Source organism: Oryzias latipes, chromosome 13 (assembly GCF_053564925.1).
Source record: "Oryzias latipes strain Hd-rR chromosome 13, Olatipes_Hd-rR_3.1".
NCBI classification, from domain to species: Eukaryota; Metazoa; Chordata; class Actinopteri; order Beloniformes; family Adrianichthyidae; genus Oryzias; species Oryzias latipes.
This window is the reverse complement of record NC_136249.1, coordinates 17,115,143-17,140,649: the sequence shown is the minus strand read 5'-3', so window position 1 is coordinate 17,140,649 and position 25,507 is coordinate 17,115,143. Positions and strand designations below refer to the sequence as shown.

The window sequence follows — 25,507 nt, the reverse complement described above, 5'->3', positions numbered from 1 at the left end:
CCCTTCTTTCCCTCTGAAGTCTCCAAGGTGACTTTTGGAATTTCACTTCTCTCTGGAATGGAATGGAAACAAATGTTGGAGATTTGTTTCTCAATTAAGGACTTTTTTTTCACATTAAGGGGTTTTTGATCCCTTGATTCCTGCACATGAAGCTGGACTCAAATAAGTAAGCAAATCAATGACAACACAAAGGATGACTTGGCAGCTCGTGACCCCGCCATCCTCTCTGAGCAGTCTGTGGAACTTGGCGGTGTGCATCGGATGCGTGAGACAAAAAGATAGAGTAACCAAAGTTTCATGATTGGTTCTTCCAAGTTGGACAAACTACATTTTTCTAGAAGACACTTTTTAATCCCTTGCAGCTGGGGCACATGTTTACCCAGATGCTTCTTTTCTGTTGAACCAGATCACCAAGCAGGAAAATTGTCCAATAAAAGATCAGGTTGAACAGGAGGGAGGAAGGCCAGACTGTTCTTTTCTTCCTGTCCTGTATTTGTTAGGACTGTCATTACTCTCTACTTTAAGGATTGTCCTGTTCTGGGAGAGCCGTTCATTGATTCTGGAGCAGACTGTAATTTCATGGGCGAGAAATTCGTAAAAGTCCTCTGGAACATAACAAGTCAAAAAATTCAAGAGGGGGGCGCAATTCACCAGGGGGCTGGGTGAATCTCACAGAAACATAGGCAATTGTCTAACAGTTTTTCAGTCTAACAGTCATCTCTAGCTCAAACTAGTTTCACACCAGATTACAGACTGCATTTACTGTGGATGTATTTTTAAAACCCAATTCCAGTCTCTCAAACATACTATAATAAGCATTGGTTTAGCCCGCAGCTGTTGTGATCCTAATGGTAGTTGGTGTCAGAAGATGCTAACTTGTTTGTCTTCGTAAGTGCAATAAAATGAAAAGGACAAAACCATCCGGTGACCGATTTAGAAAAAAAGAATAAAGAAGACCAAGAGACACGTGAAAAGGACAAAGGTTGAACAATGTTAATGCATTATGTAAACCTACAACTTTATTAAACATGCACAATTAATATTATTTGAAAGGTAGTTAGGCTATTGTTAGCCTCTACTTTTAGATAATTCATTCATCATTCATTCATCTTCTTGACTGTTTTTCCCTTTCGGGGTCACGGGGTTGCCGGAGCCTATCCCGGCCACTTGGGCGTAGGCAAGGGATGCCCTGGACTGGTTGCCAGTCTGTCGCAGGGTGGAATGTCCTCAATCACACATCCACTCACTCTCATACTCACACTCACACCTATGGAAGATTTAGAGTTGCCAATCAACCTATGAAGCATGTTTTTGGATGGTGGGACCCGGAGATCCCGGAGAAAACCCACGCTTGCACGGGGAGAACATGCAAACTCCACACAGAAAGGTCCCCCATTGATGTTGTGTTTTTCATGTCCCCCAGCTGGGACTTGAACCAGGGGCCTTCTTGCTGTGAGGCAAGAGCGCTAACCACTGCGCCACCGTGCAGCTCACTTTTAGATAATCCAAACTCAATTTGTGCACACAATTCAGCTAATTAAATACAATTTTATAATTACTTATATCCAACCAATTTGAATGAATTCATTCGCTGGTGCAAATAGCAAAAAACACGACACAATGAGCTGCTGTCACGTTTTTTAGATATTTGGAATTTCATATATTCAGTACTTTTTCTCTTATTCTCAGTATTATTACTATTACTTTGTGGTGGTTCCTCAGCTTGTCAGAAATTGTATTAAAATATACAGTTTCAATCCCATCTACTTTAGTATATTTGTCTAAATATTTTGTAAGAATGTTCCGTTTTTCTATTCATATTAGATGCACTTCTAAAATATTTGGAAGCAGCTGCTGTGGTCCCTTGGTAGATGGCTGTGTCCCACAGCCATCTACCTCAGACGGAGACAGAGACCACTTCAGAACCCGTTTAGGAAGTTTAGGATTTCATGTCTGGAAGCATGTCAGTTCTTTCATCAACTCACATGACAATAGCTCAGATCATATCCACTGCATGAAAACTTGGAAAGAATTAGCTGTAAGGATAAAAAGCTTAAGCTTATCAAAATGTTCCTAAGATCATCCATGGCTCAAGATCGGCTGTCTGATTTGGCAGTATAATCATAAAACTACACCATTGCTAAAAAACTAACATATGAGGATTTGATTGTTGACTTTGCCCATATTAAGGCAAGATGGGCACATTTTTAGTTTAAGAGAAGCAGACCAAGTTCATAGTGTAAGCCATGAGAATTTTCAATTTAATTCAGTTTTATTTATATATCCCAATATTACAGCAATAGTCATCTCAATAGGCTTCAAGCTTTAAGTTGCACTAGTTGTATATAGTTTTTTATCTTATAATGGAGGTCATTTGAAACCTCAAGCAAACATGTGTGATGTTATCCTTGTAAGAGTTGTTTTTACTTTTAGTATTTTTTTTATAAGTCCTATAATAAAGTAAACCATAATAAGCAATTGTACCTTTTTGGGTCGTAATTGGAGGGTACCGAGGGGCGGGACTGGTGTGGCTCGCCCAGGGCATCATTTGTGCCAGAACCGACACTGTGGGACTCATCATGCTTGTAGAATTGTCTCTGAGCTATAAAGTAACACCTTTCTGTTTGAAGAAAAACAAAGAACATCTTATATACCTTATAGAGGTTAGGATCTTTCTAACCTCTGTAAGGTGCAATCCCAATACCCAGAGTCCATTGAGGTTTTTAATAAAATTAAGGCCCTCTCCCAACCTCCTCACGTACCTTTTTGACTGTGCAATAGACATCTAATACTAACCCACTGATGAAACCATTTTACTCCATCAGGCTCTAGGTGAGAAGTCATGGGAAACATAAGACCACTGGTCGGATTCACCCTTCATGTCACCAGTAGGGACAGGGTCCTCCTTTGTTTAAAAAAAATAGAAATACAAATCAAGGCATTTTAGGACCATGTCCTCAGTTAGGACTCAGTCAGATAGCCATCTGTAGTTGCTAGCATTTGCCCTGCATAGCTTCTGGATTGAACTCTTGCAATAACTCAGATCTTATACCTAATTTGACCTACCCAAGGCCAACCATCTTGTTTGGGCTTGTGAAGTGAATGTATACTTCTCATGGACACCATGAGTATTTTGTAATCTGGTCTAGAATAACAAAGGCTTCTGCTTTTAGAATATGGTCAATGATGTGTTAAATGACACGGCCAACACATTTGTTTCGTGTATCTTTGATGATATCCTCACTCTCTAACATTCAAAAGCTGAAAATGTCCAACACAAGAGTTTCATGCGATCCCTTAAGCAGATGTCATAAAATTAATCTCATGATAAGACAAATGTTATGACATCTGCTCTACCAAAGGCTGTTTTGGAGTTTCATGCCAGCTGATACACAGTATTTCATTGTGTAGGTGGAGGCCTTGGACTGGAGGGTTGGAGCCCTCCTATCCCAAGGTCTGTGGACAATTAGGTACACTCCTACATCTTTTTCTTCCATCAGTTAGAATTCGAGATACTCAACCAGCATTTGGGGATTTTGAAGCACCCATTAGGCCTCTAGGGAGAAAGACCTGTTGGGTGGTCGTCTGAACCTTGGACACCTATAGAAAGCATGTTGACAACAGGAAGTGGGCTTCGTTATGTTAAAGGGGAGGACCACGAAGTCTAGATAGCCACTGCTGACATGCCTCTCAGGGTGGACCACAGGAAACTTACATCAAAAGTTACTATCTGGTGGCTGTTTGTCTCTGTCCGCCCTGACCACTTAGGGCCACCCCACTTTCCATGTCCTATGTTTGTTTGTTTTTTACTAAAACGGTATAATATTATTAAAAGACAACAGAGAATGCTTTACAAATGGGACTTTTAGTCATACTACTTATTTACGTTCTGCATAAACAGGTAAAGGAATTGTGTTTTAAAACATTAAGGTATTTCCTTCAAACCTGTTTCTTTGTGCTGCAATCTCCTTACAGGTACAGGAGCTGGTGGAGGACATAAAGCATTCCCTGGACCTCCGCCTGCACGAGCTGGACTGGATGGATGAAGCCACCAAGCAGGCGGCCCGAGCAAAGGTTCCAGAGTCTGAATCCGCCTTTGCATCCCAATCACAACTTGCTGCCAGATCTCATTAGTTTTTCAAAAGGACTTAGTTGTTTCTTTGTGATTCTTTTCTCAGGGAGACTTGATTGATTGCATGGTTAGATAGTGTGATAGGATACATCAAGGGCTTGACATTGAGAGTGAGGATTGCTTAATCCGCGATCCCTCTGTGGTGCTGATTTAGGGTCTGCACGGAAAGATATCCTTTCCAATTCTTTTACAGTCTAAAGTTATAATCCTTTTAGAGAGCCATGCTGAATATAAAGAGCTTCCCTGTAATCCTATTACACTGGGGTTGCCTGATTAGCTGATGTATGTGCATGCGTTTGTACGCGTGTGCGTGTGTGTGTTCTCAGATAATGTTAAAGCCAAGTATGTATGTGTGGTTATTAGTAACTGTACAATAAGTGAATGAGGGAGAGAGTAGCATGACTCACGATGTTCCTCCTCTCCTCCCCTCATCCTTCTCTTCCCAGCTGAAGCACATGATGGTAATGACGGGATACCCAGACTTCCTGGTCAAGCCTGAGCTCATAGATCAGGAGTACGGGGTGAGTAGCCTTTGCAATGACATACTCATCATGCATTTCAATCACTTGTTTCAGTACATCTAGTGTTGTTCAATTTATACAGAGAATAACATTACTTTGCCATTTCCAAGACACTTTATTGATCATCTCTTTTGAGATTCCACTGAAGTCTTGCGCAAAGGTTGATCATTTGCCCAAAAGTGAAGCTATAGACAAAATCCAAGAAATCCTGCAGATCAGAGACAATATTCAGCGTGAATGACGATGACAATGACTCTCCAATTGTTTTCCAGTTCATTGCAAATGAATATCCTTGAATTAATCCATCAAAGCTTCATTAACTCCCCAGTTCTGCGCATTCAGAAGGCAACGATGCAGAAAACGGTTTTCTTTCAAAACAGACAGAACTGTACTCTGAACGAGCTGCCATCTGCTGGTGGAGGACAAAGACAAAAGCTGTTGTGCTTTTTAAAGTGAGCTGTAAATGACTCCAAGGCTGTTTCTGGCTTAAAAACACAAGCTGTGGTCGAGGAACATGGGAGGAGCAGAACTGCCACCCACTCAACTTTTGGAAACTGCAGGAACCAACAGTAGTCTGTCAATGTGAAATGTTTTGTTAGAAATATTTGGAACTGTGAAATGTTGATCTTCAGTTAGTCCAGTCCTTTGGGTCAAACCAGTTTTTTTAATCTGGCCACATGATCAAGACGTGACATTTTCTTCCTCCCTTCTGCAGTCTGTGCTCCAACCTGAAACCCTCTCAAAATCTCTGTCAAACAGAACAGAAGTGTCCCAGGTCATCTTTCCCGGTTAAGCTCGTTCTTTTAGAGTGATCATCCTGCCTTTTTTAAACAGCGCACCCTGTTCTGTGTCCTGATTGGCTGGAGACCCAGTCAATTAATCTCCCCAGTCCGTGCCGTGTCTCCTGTTCAGAAACGCGGAGTTCTTCAAATCTACAGAAATCTGCGATCGATCAGTTCTTTGTTTTCATTCTAAGATCCTGGACCTAATTTCAATGAAGGTTTGAGAATTTAAACAAGAGAAAAGGATGAAAATGTTCATGCCTGTGTGAGAAATGTGTATGAAGTGTGCAGCAGTGAGGAGTTTTAGTGCCATAAACTTCTGTAATCAGACTCTGTGGATTTCACTGATCACGGTTATTTTTAGAATTTAACTCCTGCAATAAACGAGGGAACTCTGTAGTAGTGAAAAAGTAATGCAGATATATGCGTAGCTGCAGCAGAAGACATGGAAATTCGCTTTTTCCATTACTACTGGATGAGAAACACAGACGCGCAGGACACAGCACAGCTGTGCAAACTGTGAGACGTGAGTGGCTGTAGCCCTCAAAGTCTTTATTAGGATTTTGATGGGAGAGGATCGATTATTTATTGTTTTTTTTGTGTGTGTGTGTGTTTTTAAATGTATCAGTATATTTTTCCTGAATTTTTGTCTTTGAAAATCATAGAGTGTTATTTGGTCATTGTTTTATTTCATAAATAATGTTATTTATTTTATTAAAAAGATCATGAATGAATGAAACTTTATTCATACAGCACTTTACAACTCCTTGAAGGTACCAAAGGGCTTCACAGTAAAAATTGATCTAAAATGGGAACAAAAGTTTTAATCTAAAAACTCTAGAATATTCTGTTTTAGAATATAATTTTCAATCCAAATGTTTTCATCTACATTCCATGTTATAATATTTTCACTCCACGCATCTGCTTGTGGTCCGGCCCTTCTATCGAATTTTAGAACCCAACGTGGCCCGCGAGTTTAAATAATTGCCCACCCCTGGTTTAGTTCAAGCCATTAAACCCAAAGTTACACCCAAAAATCAGATGCCATAAATTTGATGTCTTTTCTTCAACAAAAACTCAAGTCTCACAAATTCCTTCCACATCTCAGCTGTCATTCATGAATGCGTCTGAAGCAGACAAGCTGTCAGCTGTTGGGGACGATGGTCCGCTGAGTGCAGATGCTATGAACTTACAGCTGTTTTATCTGTTTGCGGCCACAGAGTCAGAGACTCACTGCAACAGGCAGTGCAACACCAAGCAATGCAGACCAATTCAGAATTAACTATGATTCTGTAAAAGCTAGTTTTTTGTGGGGGAATAAACAGAAACACTGCTAAGTCATTTTATGGGTAACTGAATGTAGATTAAGCATTTCCGGGTGTTTATTTTTATTTTTATTTTTTGTTTTGTTTTTTGCAAAAGGGATCAAATGTTTAGTTTGTGCTTGACAACATTTCTCTGAGAGGATGAGTGTTTTAGAGGAAAATAACAACCACAGTGGGTCAGTGGGTGTGATGGTTTGTGGACACGTGTCCTATGTCAACACAAACATAACAAACCACACAGCAGCAGAACTCTGATGCCACTTACTTACAAAAATGAAAAGATGAGATTTCTGAAAATTCCCCCCAAAAAAGGTAATTAGAATGTCCAAAGATATATTGCTTTTATAGAATTGCAAAACTTTTGCTAAACTTCATTAGACTTTGCTTTACACTTATAATAGGTGCTGACAGCTCATTATTGTTGCATGGCAACCCAAACTGAGCAAATGTACTTAATTCAATCTAAAAGAAAAACTGTGAACATTTGAAGCCTTTTTTCTCCTTTAATTAAAATGTCATAAATTTATTCAAAATAATAATAGACATCACATTATTGCTTTTTGTTAACTGGGCCTGATTTCGTTGCTATTAGATTTCCTTTTTTTACCAAGCGTCCATTACTGCAAATTTGAAAAAAAGTTTTTTTTTCCTCTATTCTCCACCAGAACCAGGAACAGACCCATCTTTTGGGAAAACTTAATTTTTTTTTTTTACCAGCAGGATAAATTTCTGACAAGGATAAGTGAGGCTGCATTAATCCAAAGCGGGAACAGCTCAGCTCATCTAAAAACTGATGCTTCCTCAGCAGTCACACACAACTGTGCACTGTAATCTACTGCTCTGTACATTTCTTTTCAGGATCATTCTATATTCATCCCATGAGGGGAAATTCAAAGTGAAATTTAAAGTGTTCTTTTTTATTTCATCAACTGGAAAAAAGATACCATCTAAAACCCTTAAAGGATTGTCTCTTCCAAAGTGGTCTAAGATTAGATCTCCAGACCAGGATTTCTGAACTCCCATCTTCAGGATTCAGCAGTCAAAACATTTTTGGTTTTGCCGTTCAAACATGTCAACCTTTACTGACTGTTCTAAGCCTCATTAGTTATGACCTGCATTGAGGAAAACAATCAGAGAAACTGTTTTCAAGAGGGTCCCACTCTCCAGTCACAAACGTCAGATCATCTAAAGAGAAACCAGGAGGTTTTCAAGGTAAACAATAAATCTAATCTGGAGGACCCCTATGTAAAAACAATTTATCAGAAGTCATCTGAAAACCTCCTGAGAAGATCGCCAAAACTTAGTTCTTAAATTAATTTTTATCAGACACAGTTTGTTTTTTGTCAAACATACCTTACATGTTTCGGCGGAATACCTTCCACTTTGGTCAGAGTCGTCATCCGGTGGTAGTGTGTGACGTGTTTAAAAACAGAACTCAGCTTCAAGTTAATTCTAACTTCCATTATCCTTACAAATACTTCACGATACCCTTTCACACGCATAACAATGGTATGTTCTATTTTTATGATGTCCCTTGAGGTGACAAGACACACCTGCGCTTCCCCTAAGATGCAGCCGCTCCACAGACCTGCACAACCCAAAAACCCGCAGCACCCGTTCGGCTCAACGCTCCCTATGGGTGCTGTGACTAAAGCTTTAACTCTTTACTATGTCTGTAGGATTAAGTCCAAAGACCCTTCAGAAGTATTTCTGTGAAGTCCCAGGAGATGGGAGAGGTTCAGAACACAAAATGACTGCTTTACTTTTTGATTCAGTCCTCTTCTATTGCTTTTATTCTGATGTTTGATGGTTTTCTCTGGGCAGCATTTTGAGATTATCCTTGTTATGGAATGGCACTCTATAAACTTTGTGATGCTCCAACTACCGGCTCAATCCATACTTTAATTTACAGTCAAATGTCAATAGAACCTCTTTAATTTTAGATTCAGAGGATCAGTTCAGACTCAGGACTGCAGACAGGAACCTTTAGATCTTCAGCAGAGCTCCTTCCAAATCACCTTCAAGGTTTTGGATGTGATGAAACCAACGCATCTCCAAAAAGTAGACACGTCCCACTCTGAAGAGGTGCACAAGCCATGTGTCAAAACCATCACACAGATTTTTTCTCACAAAGAAACACACCAAGCTCTACCTGCTAACCCCCCCCCCCCCCCCCTGTTACTGATTTATTTGCTAAATTTAATACTTAAACAATAAAGTTGAAAACATTTTTGTTTGTGAGACTTTTTTTTTAAAACTAAAATATTTAATTTTGCTTTGCTTGAACTTTGTTTGGACCACTGATTTAACAACAATATTCATTTCTGGAAAAAACAATAAAAATTTAAGTTCCTGTTAAGTAGAAAAGAGCCAAGAGTAATTTATTGGACATTTCAAATTGTTTCCATTGTTATTAAAATGTTTAACGTCAGTAAAATTATACCAGCAAGAGATTTATGTTTTGTGATTTTTCCACTCATCCACTCCGGAAATGTTAACATTCACTGAAGCTTTTCAGTCTGAGACTCACTTCGTATCTGTGCTTTTCAGTTTGACGTGAACGAGAAGACCTACTTCAAGAACATCCTCAACAGTATCAAGTTCAACATCAAGCTGTCAGTTAAGAAGATCCATGAAGAAGTTGACAAGACTGCGTGAGTGTCCCTGACTGATTCATCTCCTGCACCTGATGCTCACGCTGCGGTTGCGGCGTCTTCGCTCCTCTCCTCCATACGTTTGACCGCCTAACACATGTCAGTTCATGTATTTAATATTCACAAAAAAAGAAAAATCAAAACATAAAGAAAAGCAGTTTCACTTAGATAACATAATTCAAAAGATAAGTATAAAACAAATAGTTGCCATGAATTTGCTTTGCTTATGTGTTGCAGTCAGGCAGTGGGGGTGGCGGAGTTCTGTGGGACGTTTGGTTCCATTTACCTAAACACGGTCCAGTATGTTTGGATCGAGCCGTTGTGTTAGGACTCCACAGTACATCAGTATTCAAAGGGGCTCTTAGCGGCTGTATCATTATCTCCCACTCGATGACCTAAAGAGGGAATCACATTCTGACTCTGAGCTTAAAAAGTTACTCTTCAATCACTATCTGTCGCGGAAGGACCGCTCCTCCTCCTCCTCATCTTCCTCCTCCTCCTCCTCCTCCTCCTCCTCCTTTGAGTCCATGCACATGTGCATACATTAGTCCATCAGATTAAAAATCAATCACATTAATGACATTATTTGATTTTCTGCTTATTAGTGTCATATTTCCTGGTTTGTAATCCTTTTTTCCCTCATGTTCAGTCGTCCAGATTGTTTCTGTAATGTTTGCTAACTTTACAACCATATTTCATCCTTATCCTTCAAAATCACTGATGTCCAAACTGAGAGGAAGGGTCACCTTAATGTTCAGCTGCCTGAGGTCACCAACTTTAAATGTTATATAATAGCATCATTTTCTTTGATTTATCTTATAACCAATTTATGAACAATTTAATTGATTGATACTCTATTGATCCATAGAGAAATAGTGGTCCTTTGCTCCATTTATTCATCACACAAGGAATCACACACAAAAGATAAAGCATTGAGTAGCCTTATTGCACCGGGTACAACAGTGTAGCACAGCAGCAAGTTGGTCAGTGACAACACTCCTCTGGTCAGAGAAGACTGACAGCGCGGGATGGCTGTTATTCCCTGGGGTGTACTTTGAGCTTGGACAGCATCATCCGCTCCACCACCGCCTCCACAGAGTCCAGACTTGGTCCCACAACAGACCCAGCTCTCTTTAGTTGGCGGTTCCATCTCTTTGTGTCCACTAAATATCTGAAATTGATGGGATTATCTATTTCAGATTACTTCTTTTTGTTGTCTTTTTTTCTTGTTTTTATTGCTGAAATTGTCGAAAATCAATCCATCGATCAATCAATCAATTAATTACCCTCAAAAAATAACAAAAGCATCATAAACCAAAAATTTAGATGTGATGGCTTCTCTGTACAACATCAGATACAGCTACAGTAAAAGATGCCACACTGCCACCTAATGTTTGGTTGTGTTATTACAGGAAAAGTCATGCACATGCAGTCAGGGCCACTTATCTTGAATTTAGTCATTTGGGGATTTGGTGCCAATAAACTAGCCTTGGACAAGAAGTCTGTATTTCATGAGGACTTTCAGCTCGGTGACCAGACTTAATAAAACTTCTGAACGGGATTTTTAGAGGAATACAGATTTAGATGTTTTTTCCCATTCTGCTCACAATCCAACAAGATTGATAGGGGATTTGAGAGTGTGGGATAAGAAAAGTGTCTTTAAAATCATGCTTGTCTAATTCTCTTCTCCTCAGATGGCTTCTCCCCCCACAGGCGCTTAATGCCTACTACCTGCCTAACAAGAACCAAATGGGTGAGTGCTTGACTCTTCGTTGTACATGCTGATGCTGGTATCAGCCTCTGCAAACACAAACACAATCCTTCCTCCACATCCATCATGTGGACGGAAGCGTTAGTAACACACAATTACACCGCCGTGCTGTCTGACTTCAGCCAGAAACACGATGTCTGCCGGGAAAAAGAACAACATCCACCTCCTCATGTCATATTCTCGATCATGGCTCGCTACTTTCCACTTCGATCTCCACTTCTCCTGCCTAATTCCCCCCTGGAGGAAAAACAAGCAGCAACAGCTTCCTGAGCATTGAACAAATCTAGTTTGCCCCCAAACACCCCCCCCCACACACACACACCTCTCTGAAAATCAGCCCGTCGACTACGCCTGTCAACCTGTTGGATTAAAGTCATGGCAGAAAATCGATGGTTAGGAGTTGATGCAAGAAGACAAAGGTTAAACAAGCATACTCATCCGGACTCTCTGGGTCATATTTTTGCAGAGCCCAGCCATGAAGTCATCCATCTTTAGATGTTGGTGCTTTCAGGGTCAGCTCAGCATCACAGCACTAACATGTTACACTGCAATAAAAAGGAAGAAACGCCGTCCATCTCAGTTTGACTAGTTGGACCGCAGGCTAACATGCCGCCTGCAGACTAACCAGCACAAAGTAGCATCATGTCGCCATGGTTTTCTGGACCGGGCATATAAATAACATCCATGGACAATGAAGTCATTTACTTTATGATATAGTTTAATAATGCCATTAAATCTACAAAAGTAAGCTTTATTCACAACTGCCCTTAAGGTGGATACTGGCTGTCTGCGGACGAAAAATGGTCAATCCTGGACAAGCACACAGGTGACCCTCACAAAATATCAAGGTTGTGGAGCAATCGGTGAACCTGTAGAGAGAAATGTTCATGCACATGTTTTCTACAGGCATGTTATGGGCAGCAGGTCATAGTGAACAGTAATACAACACGTAAGTAAGAGTGAAGACGGTGAGACACAGGCATGTCGCACAGATGTTCCACTTTATCAACCCCCCCCAAATCCTGAATCCTGCGAATGGAGCCCTCAGTAAAAGGATGCTCCTTGCAGGCTGTCTGACTGATAGAAATAAGAAAATTACTCAATCAAAGTGTTGTCTGTGTCACACCTGTGCTACCTTTAAGGTGCATCCATTCCTCTCTATGACCCTCAATGAGTTGGAACAACCCAAAAACCTGCCGCACCCAAACGGGCCAAGCCCCCCTTTATGCATGGCAAAGGCTTTAGATAGCTGAGTCTGTTCCCACCTCTGCACCTTCAGCAGCTCTTTTCCTACTTTGATTGAATACTTTTGAAGGCCCCCTGATGCATTCAGCTGAATCTGACTGCTCATTCTGCTCCTTTACACCTGTTGCCCCTGTCAGCAGTGATGTTCTCATTAACTGACGGTTTACTGGTTGCGTTAAAAAAAAATTTCTGGAGATTGGCTGCTCGGAGACAACCATTCAGTCAGAGTTTGAGCTTTTTATTGCCATCTCATTTTAGCCTTCCTGTTTTCCCGTTTAATCCCATCAAGGTGTGACTTCAGAAACATAGATCAAAAATAATTTCTTATATTATGTGTATTTGTTACTAACAAAAGAGACCTTCTAGTATTCTTTACAGGAGTGGATGAACGGGAACAAAGAGTGGAGGGTTTTGTAAAAATGTTCATTCTTTGAGGGAATGCAATAGTATTCTGCTCCAACACAAGTTAGAGTTCATGAGCTTTTTCCTTTTTATTATCATTGTAGGTCAATTTTTTTGGGCACTACAGAAAACTTTGTTCCAGAACTCTCTATTTTAGTCTTTTATTGTGTAACTGAGCTCCAGCCTCTCGGTTTTTGATCATTAATTCAGTGAACCCTCTGAATTCACAGCTAGTTTTTCTTCATCACTCATTAGAAACAGCATAATCCGTTCCAAGTTACTGTGTAGTTTTAACATTTTTCTTTATTCATGTCTATGATTTTTCATTCACTTAATAAAAAAGATTAGTTTGGACATAAAAACTCAATATTTGACTAAAAGAGATTTGAATTGCATATTTAATTATGCATATTTAGGATACAGCAAAGAAGACAAGTATCCCTCTTATGATCCCTAACTTTAAGGGTTCCAGGCAGAGAAAAAGTCAAGTCAAAGTTTAGGTCTGTTTTATGAATAAATCCAGAGACAAAAACGTTTGCATCTTTTTGTGAAACGTGATGAGAAAGGTTCTCATTTATCCAGGTGATGTCTTGAAGTTTGATTTAAAGTCTATGACTCAACATCAAGGCAACATGTGACAGGAAATGATCTTACGTGCAGTTTGCTTTATGTTGCCATGGGCCCTCGTGAATCAAAGCAATGGCATCACACTTTAATCACATCTTAGTCTTCAGTCTTAGTCTTCACATTTTGGTCTTCATCCAGATTCAAAAAGTACCTTTTAAAATAGTTGTTATAAGTTGTTGTTGTTATAAACAGTTTTTAATTTGAAAGGCCCATAGTAAAATAGTAAAGAAATTCTTTGTCAGTTTTAGTGAAGAGGTTTTCATTCTGAAAAGAGAATGGGGAAATGAATATTCTAGTTGCCTGAAAACATCTCTTTGTCCAACCCTTTTTAATGCAAATAATTCCTTCTTTGATGTGTTTTCCAGTCTTTCCTGCCGGCATTCTTCAGCCGACTCTTTACAACCCCGAGTTTCCACAGTAAGTATCGCCTGCATCCCCTCAGATCTCTGCGGCGAGCCAACGGCTGCTCTGTGGCCTCAACCAAGGTCGTTACGGCAGCTCGAGCCTGGAAAGCCTCTGCTTTTGTTAGGTCCCAACGTACCTGATTAAACCAATTTAACTACCCACCAAGAGCTCAATTATTGAACAAGGCCCTGCTAATGGAAAAGATGTCATTGAGAGGTCGCTTCCCTGAATCTGAGCCCAGCATGTTGATGGGAATGTCACCAGCAGAGTGCCTACCTGACTTTCCCCGTTCCTCTGTCTTCTCCACTGATAGGACTAATGTCTAAAGATGTAAAGAAATGGATAGTTGGTTTACTATTTATTTCATAATTCAAACTTTAAATATATATATATATATATATATATATTTGTCAAAGAAACTCTACTTTTAAACTGACAGTTTTGATTGACTTTTGCTCTGTTGTTAGAATTATTTCTTTACCAGGTGAGGTCAAAATCCTCAGGTGACTATACTGAGTATGAAATCGTAAAGAGCCACGAAAATTAAATATAAATATTTTTATACTTTGCCAAAAGACACAAAAGGACAATTAAATAGTTTTGAAAATGATGCTGTTCATTTATAATTTATGTTTTTGTTGAGTTTTCAAACTTTTATAATTGGTTGGTAATTTAGTAGTTTTAGCTAAAATAATCTAATTTGTTTAGAAAAGAATTGGAAATATGTTTTTTTCTGACATGAGTGCATCTCAGGTTTAAGGTGTTGCATTTGTTAGGTGTGTCTAGAGGTTATGCTTTGCAAGTTCTTGATCTGGGTAAATCCAATCATTGTGTTCTATTTTCAAAGTGTTCCCAGTGGTCTTTTGATTATGATTATTCCTTTTTTAGCCAAAATCAAAAAAGATTTGTCGTTTTAAGGGACAGTTCCTGCAGAGCAGCAATAGTCCATTAGAGCACTTGACTCTGAGTTGTGTGCAGGACGCCAGAAGCCAGTTCGGACAAGGAAAAGGCATAAATAGATCTAGTCGACTGCAAATAGATCCATCAGAATAGAGCGAAGCGGGAAGCTTGTGGCCTGCCCAGTGTAATTTCTGTCTGAAATATGATATTTTTCAACGATTACTACAACGATTTGAATGAATAAATACTCAGAAATGCAATTGTAAGCGTAATTCTTTTTATAAATGTCCTCCATCACCAGAACAATGCTACAAGAACATTTTATAAACACCAAAAGCATATTTTTTATCAGAGTGGGTCTTTAAACCAGTCCAGCCTGATTTCATTACTGTATGTTCTGCTTTATTTTCCTAACATTCCTGATTTTTTTATCCTAACAATGTTTGATTTAAAATAATGCAAGTGTGTATACCTGCAAATATTTTAGAAAAGCTCAAATTTCCAGTGGGTGATGTGAGATTCTCATCTGTTTTTTGGGTTTTTTTAAAGTGATGAAAAAGCTGCACCGGCTTTGTCTTTTTTTAAAAGTTCTTGATGTTCTAAAGTGGCGTTCTTGCCCAAACATTTTTAAGTTTAGTCTGAGCGCAGGAAGTGAGTAAACATGTGTAGTGACTCCTAAACTCTTGTTTACCAACAGCCCGCTGCTGCAGGTGATGTTCAGGTGACGCCACAGTTCAGTAAGCTACAGCGTCTGCATTTAGAGAAACTTCTGTGAACGAACACACAGCAAGAATATCCAATAATTAGACCTTGCAGCCCCTACACCTCTATGTCTTCATTAAAGGATATCACTGCCACGACTCGCATGCTAATCAATTTTAATTAATGACTGTAGAAAACACATAACTGCCCCCTACAAGTTATTACTGCAGCAGCCCTGGTTACACACACATACACGTCCACTCATGTGGAGCATAATGAAGCTTCAAACAGCCTGTTAGCTGACGAAGGAGTCGGCTTGGTGTGAAGCATCTTATCGACGAGCCTCGAGTTGAGTCAGACGCTCGCCGCATCTGCATGTGTGACAAATGGCAAATCCAATGGAGAGTCTGGGTCAGTGGGAGGAGAGGTGACCCGCAGAACCCAGGGAGCACCGGGAGGCTTGATGGTTTTCTCACACGGTTCACATGTTATAGCAGGTGCTAAATATCCACTTCAGCAGTGAGGTCACGCAATGGGTCTGCTTTGGAAATGGTTCACCAAAACAAACCTGTGCTATTATTTTATTCAGCACCAATCAGACATGTAACTGTCACGTCCTGCTCCAGGAAGAAGGAGGCCGTGACAAGAACAAAGCAGATCATCACAAGAAAACGGATGTCAAACGTACAAACAGGCTTGTTGATGTTCTGAGGAACTCCACAGAATTCAACTTTAGTGGGTTCAGTTTTGAAAATTATATGTTTGACCTTTTAGTGACTGCAGATATTAAAAAACATCAAAGAAAGATGTAATTATCTTGTAAGTGACCAGTTTTTAAAACCTGCTTTTTGACTGCTTGTGACTTTGATACAAGAAATTCTAAAAATTATTAATTTCTGAATTCTCCTACATCCTCCAAATATGCATTTATGCTTTATATTCATATCCTTAATACATTATTGACTTTATGAAGCTGTTCCGTTGGTCAATGTGAGACACATGAGAAGAAAACGAGAACCTGTCAGGATGGATGATGGGAGAGGAAGTGGATGCTCCGACTGCTATGAACAAAAACAACAAAAAGACTAAACAATAAAACAGTTAAAACATCAGAAAAAAACAGGTGAAAAAACTGAGACAGACCTTAATAGAACTAAGAACTGATCACCTGGAACTGAAGCAGCCGCGAAGGACTTCAATGAATATCTGTCATGTCTGAGCGAGAAACAAACAAAGCAACCCTCACAGAAACATCATGACCTTCTAAACACTTTGATGTGATCCAAAAAATGTCACCAGCAATGAAAGAACTGCTGTTCTATAGATCAAGTACCGTACACACTCCATTTGCGGTTCACTTGTTACTCGAAAATGACTTCAGGCTTTTTTCATGGAGTTTGCTATGAAACATCTTTGTTTTCTCATCTGTTTGTATTAATAAGAACAATTTGGTGGGAGGTTGATTTGAATTATTCAGTTTTAGAGCTTCCCTTTTTTAAATGTTATTTAATAAAAGGACATTATTCAATAAAGGGTTTGATAATGTTCTCCTTCTTCTTGACAGATCTCTGAACTATGGAGGAATAGGAGCCATCATCGGGCATGAGCTGACGCATGGATATGATGATTGGGGTGAGAAGAACAACCTCTTCATCCAGAATTTCACTACTATTTGAAGTCTTATGTAAACATCTTTAGATCCATCCACATCATTCATTCGTTGTCACAAATTAAAACGTGTTTTCCAGTAAAAACTGATTCCCTTTCAAATGTTTACTTTAGGAAGAATCACGCATTTCCTCCATCCATCCAAAGTCAGAAATCAAATCCAGTGTAGGTACAGCTCCTAATAATAGAAGATTTTAAGAAAAAAATGGTGCTCGAGGACACACTTAAGGGTTCCGTTTTGAGGGGTAATCCCGGAAATGTCTTCAGTTTTCATTTTACAGACATGTCAGGGAAATAATCCCATTAAATAGGAAGTGATGTCAAATCAGTGCCAGATCAAACTTCATTGAAAAATGGTGCAGATATGGGAAATGTATGTGGAAGAATCCACATATGTTACCAATAGGAACAATAAAACTGTGCAATTCAATTAAGAGCTGAAACACCAAGTGAAAACAAATTATCATTAGTATTATTATTATGTATTACAATCTTTAGGGTTTGTCGTCAATTTTTGATGATTCAGGCTGTTTGGGTTTTTCCTGTTAAAGTCCTTATCCTCTCATAAAGCCTCCAACCACTTAACATTTACGAGAAATCAAATGAGCCAGATGTTGTAAACTCTTTTTACGAACATCTCCAAACGTGTTCAACAACATACATTTGTTTAAATCTGTCTGAATAAAAGCTTCCGTGGTGTGTTTGGAAAAAAGGTTTCTCCAATAAATCTTTCCAGGATGACAGTTGAGATCTAAGCCTTAAGTCTGTGTGGCTGTTTTGGTTTTTTGCATCAATGCTTTGTAGAAATCTAGTATCTAGCAACACGGAGGCCTCAAAAATATGAAGAGGTCCATGCTAATGCCCCATTTAACAGTAATGTGTGCTTTGTAGTTGCAGGATTCTCCTTGATTTCTTGATTTTCTGCACAAAACAGGACAACAAAAAAGTCATTTCTTCGCAAAGTAAAGTAGAAATTAGGAATGACTGTTAATCTTTGATCTCAATACTCTCTATTTGTTTAAAAAATACTATTTTATGCCTCGGGCACCTGACGCCTTCTGAATTCCCCCTAACACATTTTTCTTTTATGTAAATGAATCTCATTTCAGTTCTTGTATTTTGTTTTTCTCTGCGTTTTGTACTTTTTAATTATTTCTAACATGGGGATTTAAAATTATTCTAACAGAACTGTTAGCATCATTTTGGAGGGCATGAACACCTGAATTGAGATGAAACTGACTTTGTTGATCGTATCTTGATTGAGTGGCGTCTCCATCATCTCATCAGATAATGTCATGCTGGGCAGTTCTTTGGATTGTTCTTCATTCTAACTCTCACCCTTCCACCCTGCCTTTTGCCCCCTCATCTTAGTGATGCAATGGTTCATGTTCTTAGGGGGCCAATATGATCGCCATGGAAACCTCAAGCAGTGGTGGACCGAGGAGTCGTACAGAAAGTTCCAGAAGAAAGCCGAATGTATCGTCAAGCTCTATGATAACTTCACCGTGTATAACCAGAGGGTGGGCTTGCACACACACACACACACACACACACACACACACACAGTGCACACAGACACTCACCCTTCGTGGTCTTGCTGTTTTTTTCAGGATCAGGGATTTCATTTATCGCAGGTCATTTTTAGAACATAACTCCCGCGATAAATGAGGGAACACCGTGCTTGAATAAGGCCCCTCAATTTTTCAAATTAAAGTTTGTTTCTACAAATCTGTGGGTGTGAAATTTATTCTGCATACTGGCCCAACCCCTGGGGGGGCTGCAGCTCCACTCAGAAACCATTTGGTGGTTTAAACCCTCCAACGTGAAAATGTACAGACTTTAACGTGGCGCAACGGAGAATTTGAACTCAAAATCTGTCTCTCAACGCTGAACTCCATCTGGATTGATAAATTCCTCCACTTTCTGTCTTATTTTTTTTGTTTTGTCCTTTTAAAGCTTCTGTTCTGAACTACAGAATTTCCACTGATGCTGTTCAAATTCAGAAAATTCCACGCATGTTCAGATGTTTTGTGACAGATCAAGTTAGAATTTGAGGTCTTCTTGGCTTCAAACCCACCAGATCATCAGGAAGGAGATGAACTGTGTCATGCAGAGGAGTAAATCTGAAATAAATTACATTTGAAAGTTAGACCATGTTTAATCCTTACACTGTGTTTGGCCAGATATATTTTCTTTGTCTTATTCTTATTTTCATTTAGATTTTTGCTGAGTGCTGCTTGAGAAATAGTGGGTGGAAAATTCAAAATGTAGAGCCTCTGCTGCAGTTGAATATCTAAACCCCAGATCAGACAAACCTGTCTGACCCAAACTCCAGGCTTTGAGAGATGCTGTCTGAACCCATCTGTGCTCTGAAGGTGGTGCTTTGGAAAACATTAGCTTAGCAGACTCGTGGTCATTTCCATGGAGCTAGATCTCAGATAAAGCAAGGAGGATTATCCTGACAGTCACGGCGCCAGAGGGTAGCGAGGGAACGGCTTCAGCAATTCATTCCACGTGGTTCTGACTTCAGCATCCCATCTACAACCTTGTGGTATCTTCAGGAACGTAATCCTGAAGACACGACTGGGTTTTTAAGACCAGAGCAGCGGCAACTGTTACACATACCCCACTGAAGCATGTGAACATTTCTGTTCAGACTACCAACAGGTAAAGACATCTCCTTCATGTGGTTAGAGAAAGAGCAGCTTAAAACTTTCACAAAATCAATCTTTCTTAACACAGTTTAACCGTAAAAAAAAGCCCAAACTGGCTTGTTAGATCAGTGAGAAACTGCAGGAAAGGAAGAGTAGCAGTTTTAAAGTAAAAAGACTGCTTTGCTCTGAGAGAAGCTGATCTTCTGATTGTCATTGTAGAACTGAAAGCAGAAATGAAAGAATCCAGATGTAAAAGCCCTTGAGGAACATCTGTTCTAAAGTAGTTAGTCATGTGGACGTGTGTGTGTCTCCTTATGAAAGACTATGAGAGAAACGGGTTTGTGAGGAAGACTCAACACTAACAAGCATCTTCTGAAATGTAACATGAACATACCAGAGGAAAGGATCCGGTTTAGAACCAGCATCTTTAATCCAAATGAGGAAGACAAACCAGATGAAGCTCGTACGATAGACTATTTCTGGAACCAAACACTACCAAAAGCACCAAATCTCCCCAAGTATTTTTGTTTAGTTTCTGGTTGAAATATCTTATTATACTTGATATAAGACAAGACTGATTTCCTAGTAACTTTTCAGTCAAATGCATCAACTTGTTTTACGACAATGACTTTTTTGAGTCATTTGATCATGAAAACATCATATTTTAAACAATACCTATCATGAAACTAGTTTTTATTTACTTTATATAAAATTTTCAAGGAGAAATTTTCTTTGTGACGGTGAGCGGTCTTGATTCAAGACACAACTTGCGTGATTTAGGGAAACTGAAGATTTTTATTTATACATTTACATATAATTTTAAAGTCAACTTTATCTTGAAATATGTAATTCTAGTCTCCATTTAAGGATATTGGTCTATAAGGATAGCTGGACTAGTCTAGCCCTTAAAATACGATGGGAAGCGACAGAAAAAAATACATATTTTAAAGATATAGAACATTTTTTCAGCAATGCACATTTTTTTCAACAGATATTTCCAGTTACCAGACTAATACTGTATGCCTGAATATGAATGTTTGTAGCTAATTTCAAGATTTAATTTTGTCTTAAAAGGCAGGATATTATTCCTTATTTTAAGAAATTCTGCTCAAACATTCCTCTTGTTATTTTCCATCCATCCATCTTCTTCCAGGTTGCGGGGGCAGCAGTCTAAGCTGATGCCCAGACCACTTCCTCCAAATCCCTTGTTATATTTTTTTTAGAAGGACGAGTTTTACAGTGAACTTCTAAACACAGAGAAACTTCTAGATTTGCCCTTTTAAAGTCACACAACTGACATTCAGCTCCACAAAAATAAGCGTTAATGGAGATGCCAACTGTGCATGTTAAAAAGCGGCAGCAGCTAGAATACATGCACACACTGTGCATGACTTTTATAGCTTCTGTTTTTTTAAGTGTTCTTTTGAACCTCTGAAACACAACCAACATCTAAGCAAAGATGTCTGTGTCCAAAAAATGTTTGGACCAAGATTATGTATTGACCCACTGAACATAAACCCAAATATGCATTCTGCATGAAAGCTGCATTTGTGGAGATCGCTCAGTTCTGTTCAGGTGACTTGAAGAAACACTTGTTTCAACAGTAAAAACCAGGAAAGCACAATCAGGGGATTGGTTAACAAAAAGTACAAGTAAATAGTTATTTACCAAAACTCAAAATGAGTTCAAGATTCATTGGTTTATTTCTAGCTCCTCTGAACAAAGACAAATGAGTAAAGATATAAACCAAATCCGGCTCACATTTAAACTGATACTGAGCTGAACGCAACCAGGATAGCTGGTTTACACACTAAATCGAAATGTATGTCTATGTGTGTTCGTTTGTATGTGTGTGTACATGTGTGTAGGTCAATGGCCGTCTGACTCTGGGAGAGAACATCGCAGATATGGGAGGGCTGAAGCTGGCGTACTCTGTAAGTATTCCATGATTCCTCTTGTATTTAGTGGAAACATAAAGAGCAGAACTTTGGGGTTTTTTCTTGTCACCAAACTCTGAGTTTGATCCAGGAATCATCTCAACAATTTCTCCTGAACTTAAAAATCTATTTTATTAAAGTCACTTTTCAAAAATAAAGCATTGTTACTTTTGCCTCTCTTCCCTCCTGTCAGGCATATCAGAAGTGGGTTCGGGAACACGGCCCAGAGAGGCCGCTCCCCGGCCTCAAATACACTCACGAGCAGCTGCTCTTCATCGCTTTTGCACAGGTAGGACTCATTTCATTTTTTCATTACATTTACATATGAACTCCTTTTAGCTGCAGCAACTGATCACAGAGAGCAGGTGAGGTTGAAACCGAATCAGCATCCCTTGATGGATGAACATCCTGTTAAGCAAACCTGATGATGTATTAACCACAGAATTAAACCACCCCTGATCAATAAAGGGTATAGGTTTTATTTAAATCCTAACTTCATGTAATTTTGGAAAAATGTGAAGGTGCTTTGGAAGGAAGCACAAAGGGATTTTTTTAAACTCTTACCACAGGAAAGTGCTGCGAAAATCAGGAGCTCACTTTCACTCTACATTTAATCCACGTCGGAATAAAAGGCTTAAGGCTTTTTCCAACTTCCACTGAATTGAATACAGTCAATCCCCTGAAAGTTCACAGCAGGCCAACAGACAAGTCACTTATTAATAATCTAACTTTTTTTTTTCTGACACCAGGGATTTTAAACGTATTGATCAATGTACCGTGTTTTAATAAACTTCCGCCAATGAATGACCAAGCACGCAGGGATACGTCAACATGCTTTTGTTTAGACATCCGACACATTTGAGCTCAGTTTGATGCAGATTCTGTCGCTTATTTGAGCTCGGATTTCAGCTAAAACCAGAGAACACACTCACATAGAGACCTCTTGAGGATCAAGGCCGATTGCATCCGTTTTTGGAGTTCTTTATGATCATGTGTTTAATCTTGTGTCTGGAGTTGAAGACATCTTCAGATGAAAGGGAAGGACAGAGGAAAAACATGTACAGAGGCATTCACCTTCAGGGAAATGAAAGATTCACAGATCTGTCAGAGATTCCCAAAATGCTTTGCAGCTATATTGCTCAGGCAGAACACCAATGCAACATTTGAAAAGAGTGTGCATCTTCATAAACATATTTTGTTGTCTTTCATAGCATGTGTGCCAAAAACTTATTTTTACAGAATACTAGGTGTGAGTATGCGGTGGGGGTAACGTTTTTATACTCAAAGGTGCAGTTAGAAACAAGAATTGTGAAATTCAATTCAATTCAATTCAATTTTATTTGTATAGCCCAAAATCACAACAACAGTCGTCTCGATGGGCTTCGAAGTAAAACATGAACTCAAAAGGATCATGAATACAAAGAGTTCAATAGGAAAATACTAAAATGAACTAACAAACTGACTAAACTATACTGGCATCCCTGCCCTTAGACCCCCCTTCGCGGTAAGGAAAATCTCCTAAAAAACCGGATTCCGGAAAAAAACGAAGAAACCTCAGGGGTGCCCAGATGAAGGAGGGATCCTCCCCCAGGACGGACAGGCGATTTACCAGAACTCTTAGAGAAGAATTAACTTATCTAAATCTACAACTACATATGTAAAAGTCCAGCAGACGAGCTTCATCCAGCTGTGGTTGTGGGGATAGTCAAAGGCGCGAGTCGAGCCGGAGACAGGAACCACAGCCAGGTGTAAGAGCAGAAGCAGAGACGAGGTAAACGATCAGGAACAGAGCAGAGATCGGTACACAGTCAGGTACAGAGCAGAGAAGAGCCAGAGATGAGCCGGAGACAGGATCCACAGCCAGGTGTAGGAGCAGGAGCAAAGGCGAGGTACTCGGTCAGGAACAGGAGCACGGATGAGCCAACTGGAGTCTGGAAGCACTCCCACTCCCCAGGAGGGGAGAGGGAAAGAGGGACAATACATGAATCGCACTGTACCAAACAGAGGCATGGAGAACTAAATGATGAATTATGATCAAAAATAGAGGAGAGAAAGGGTAGAAGTAGATGAGAAAAGAGGACAGAACCCCAGAGCACCATAGTTACCCCAGCTTCAACTTCTAGCAGCCTTTAAAACAAATAGTTATTGTTATTAAGTTTAATTTAAACAGATTGACATTAAATTAAATAATCTCTGAATACTAACTAGTCTGATAATAAGCCTGTCCAAAGAGGAATGTTTTCAGTCTAACTGTGAATGTAGAAACCAATCTGGTCTGGTCTTTCGGTCGAGGACTGAATCATTTTCTGTGATGTTTCTGTGACGGTGGTTTTTGGTCTTTTCCGTCTGAGTTGTGTCCTTGTTTTCAGAACTGGTGTATGAAGAGACGATCTCAGTCAATCTACTTGCAGCTGCTGACTGACAAACACGCTCCAGAGCACTACAGGTACAAACATTTATGCATGACGGGATTCATCTCCAAATCACTGTGATCGGTGAGGACTTGGGTTTGATATTTTTGTGTTCCTGCAGGGTGATCGGCAGCGTTTCCCAGTTTGACGAGTTTTCCCGAGTTTTCCATTGTCCGAAGGATTCTCCCATGAATCCTGCCAGTAAATGCTCTGTCTGGTGAATTCTGCTGCACTTGATGACCCTCAGTTTTCATGCTGGCGTCCAAAAGTTTACTGTCACTTCTGGATCCTTCTCTGCAATGTCCTACAAAGCCCCTGGAAGCAAAACTGTGTCCCGTTCAGACTCCACCAGTGACTGCTGTCATGCATTTAGTCAGGATGGTCATTTATACACCAGTTTGATTACAGAAGCATGGATGATCATTCATTTGGTATTTCATTATTTATATATTTGTAAGTTTAGATTTGTGTTAAAATCTATTTTTATATTTAAAATATATTCATAATCATGAGCAGGATTCTTAGTTGTTTAATTTTCTTTAAAGCATTGAATAAAAATGAAATTTAAATGTCTAAAATTAGAAAAACTTTCCTATTTCATGCCAGCTGTGCCCTTTGGGTTTTTTGGGATGGACTTGTGTTCCAGTGCTGCCCTCTTGTGGCTGCAGAAGGCAATGGTTCCTGTTCTGACTGTTGTGTTGTCTGCCTGCATCTTTGAATGTTTGTAAGGTTTTTAAGATTTGTCCTATTTTGAAAAACAACATCACAGTGCGGCACCGAACAGAGGATCTTCAGGATTGTCTGCTCCTTCAAAGACGCATAAGATCCTCCAAACTCTGAAAATATGGAGGAGGAACGGTTTTTATTCCCTGGAATCACAGAGGAAAACGTGGCGCCGCAGAATGAACCAATCCTTTCTCTCGGAAACAGAAGAATTAACATCATTGAAGAAGCGAGAACTCAACAATCAAGATGTTGGAGCTCATATTCATCACTAAACCCCTTATTACAGAACATTCTGTTCAGTAAAGTGAACCTATTAAAGGAGAGTCATAGATTTTTATAGGGTGACAGGTAAAATACTTTACTTTGGAAGAAAGAATCTGTTGTGATAATGAGTTTTTTTTTTTTTTTTTAAACATTTGGAGAGCTTCCTCAGGTGTTGTTGAAGTAAGTGCATGTTTCTATCCATCAGATTCTGATTGATAAAAATGGATAAAATTCCACAAACAAATCAGTCTCACTTCCGCTGCTGTCTCCTCCTCCTCCCTGTTGGTCGCTGTTTGATGTTTGAATAAACGCAACGGTTCAGTCTCTGTGCTGACATGATGTTCCATGATGTTCCTGCATCACTTCAACCCAGTGGAGCGT

General features: G+C 39.5%; 1 protein-coding gene across 2 annotated transcripts in view; it reads left to right on the top strand.

Annotated features, from left to right (window-relative positions):
* Window positions 1–25,470, top strand: part of ecel1 (endothelin converting enzyme-like 1) — a 55,584-nt gene extending 30,114 nt beyond the window's left edge. Inside the window, exons 8-18 of one of the 2 annotated variants that reach the window (XM_023961545.2) lie at window positions 3,976–4,074; window positions 4,579–4,653; window positions 9,311–9,414; window positions 11,109–11,167; window positions 13,825–13,876; window positions 17,031–17,098; window positions 18,530–18,654; window positions 21,657–21,722; window positions 21,919–22,014; window positions 24,095–24,171; window positions 24,258–25,470. In XM_023961545.2, the coding sequence (XP_023817313.1) occupies window positions 3,976–4,074; window positions 4,579–4,653; window positions 9,311–9,414; window positions 11,109–11,167; window positions 13,825–13,876; window positions 17,031–17,098; window positions 18,530–18,654; window positions 21,657–21,722; window positions 21,919–22,014; window positions 24,095–24,171; window positions 24,258–24,357 (921 nt within the window). In that variant the 3' untranslated portion in view covers window positions 24,358–25,470. Of the gene's footprint in view, window positions 1–3,975; window positions 4,075–4,578; window positions 4,654–9,310; window positions 9,415–11,108; window positions 11,168–13,824; window positions 13,877–17,030; window positions 17,099–18,505; window positions 18,655–21,656; window positions 21,723–21,918; window positions 22,015–24,094; window positions 24,172–24,257 lie in introns of both variants that reach the window. The other variant, XM_023961543.2, reaches the window with a different exon arrangement.
* Window positions 25,471–25,507: the final 37 nt, after the last annotated feature.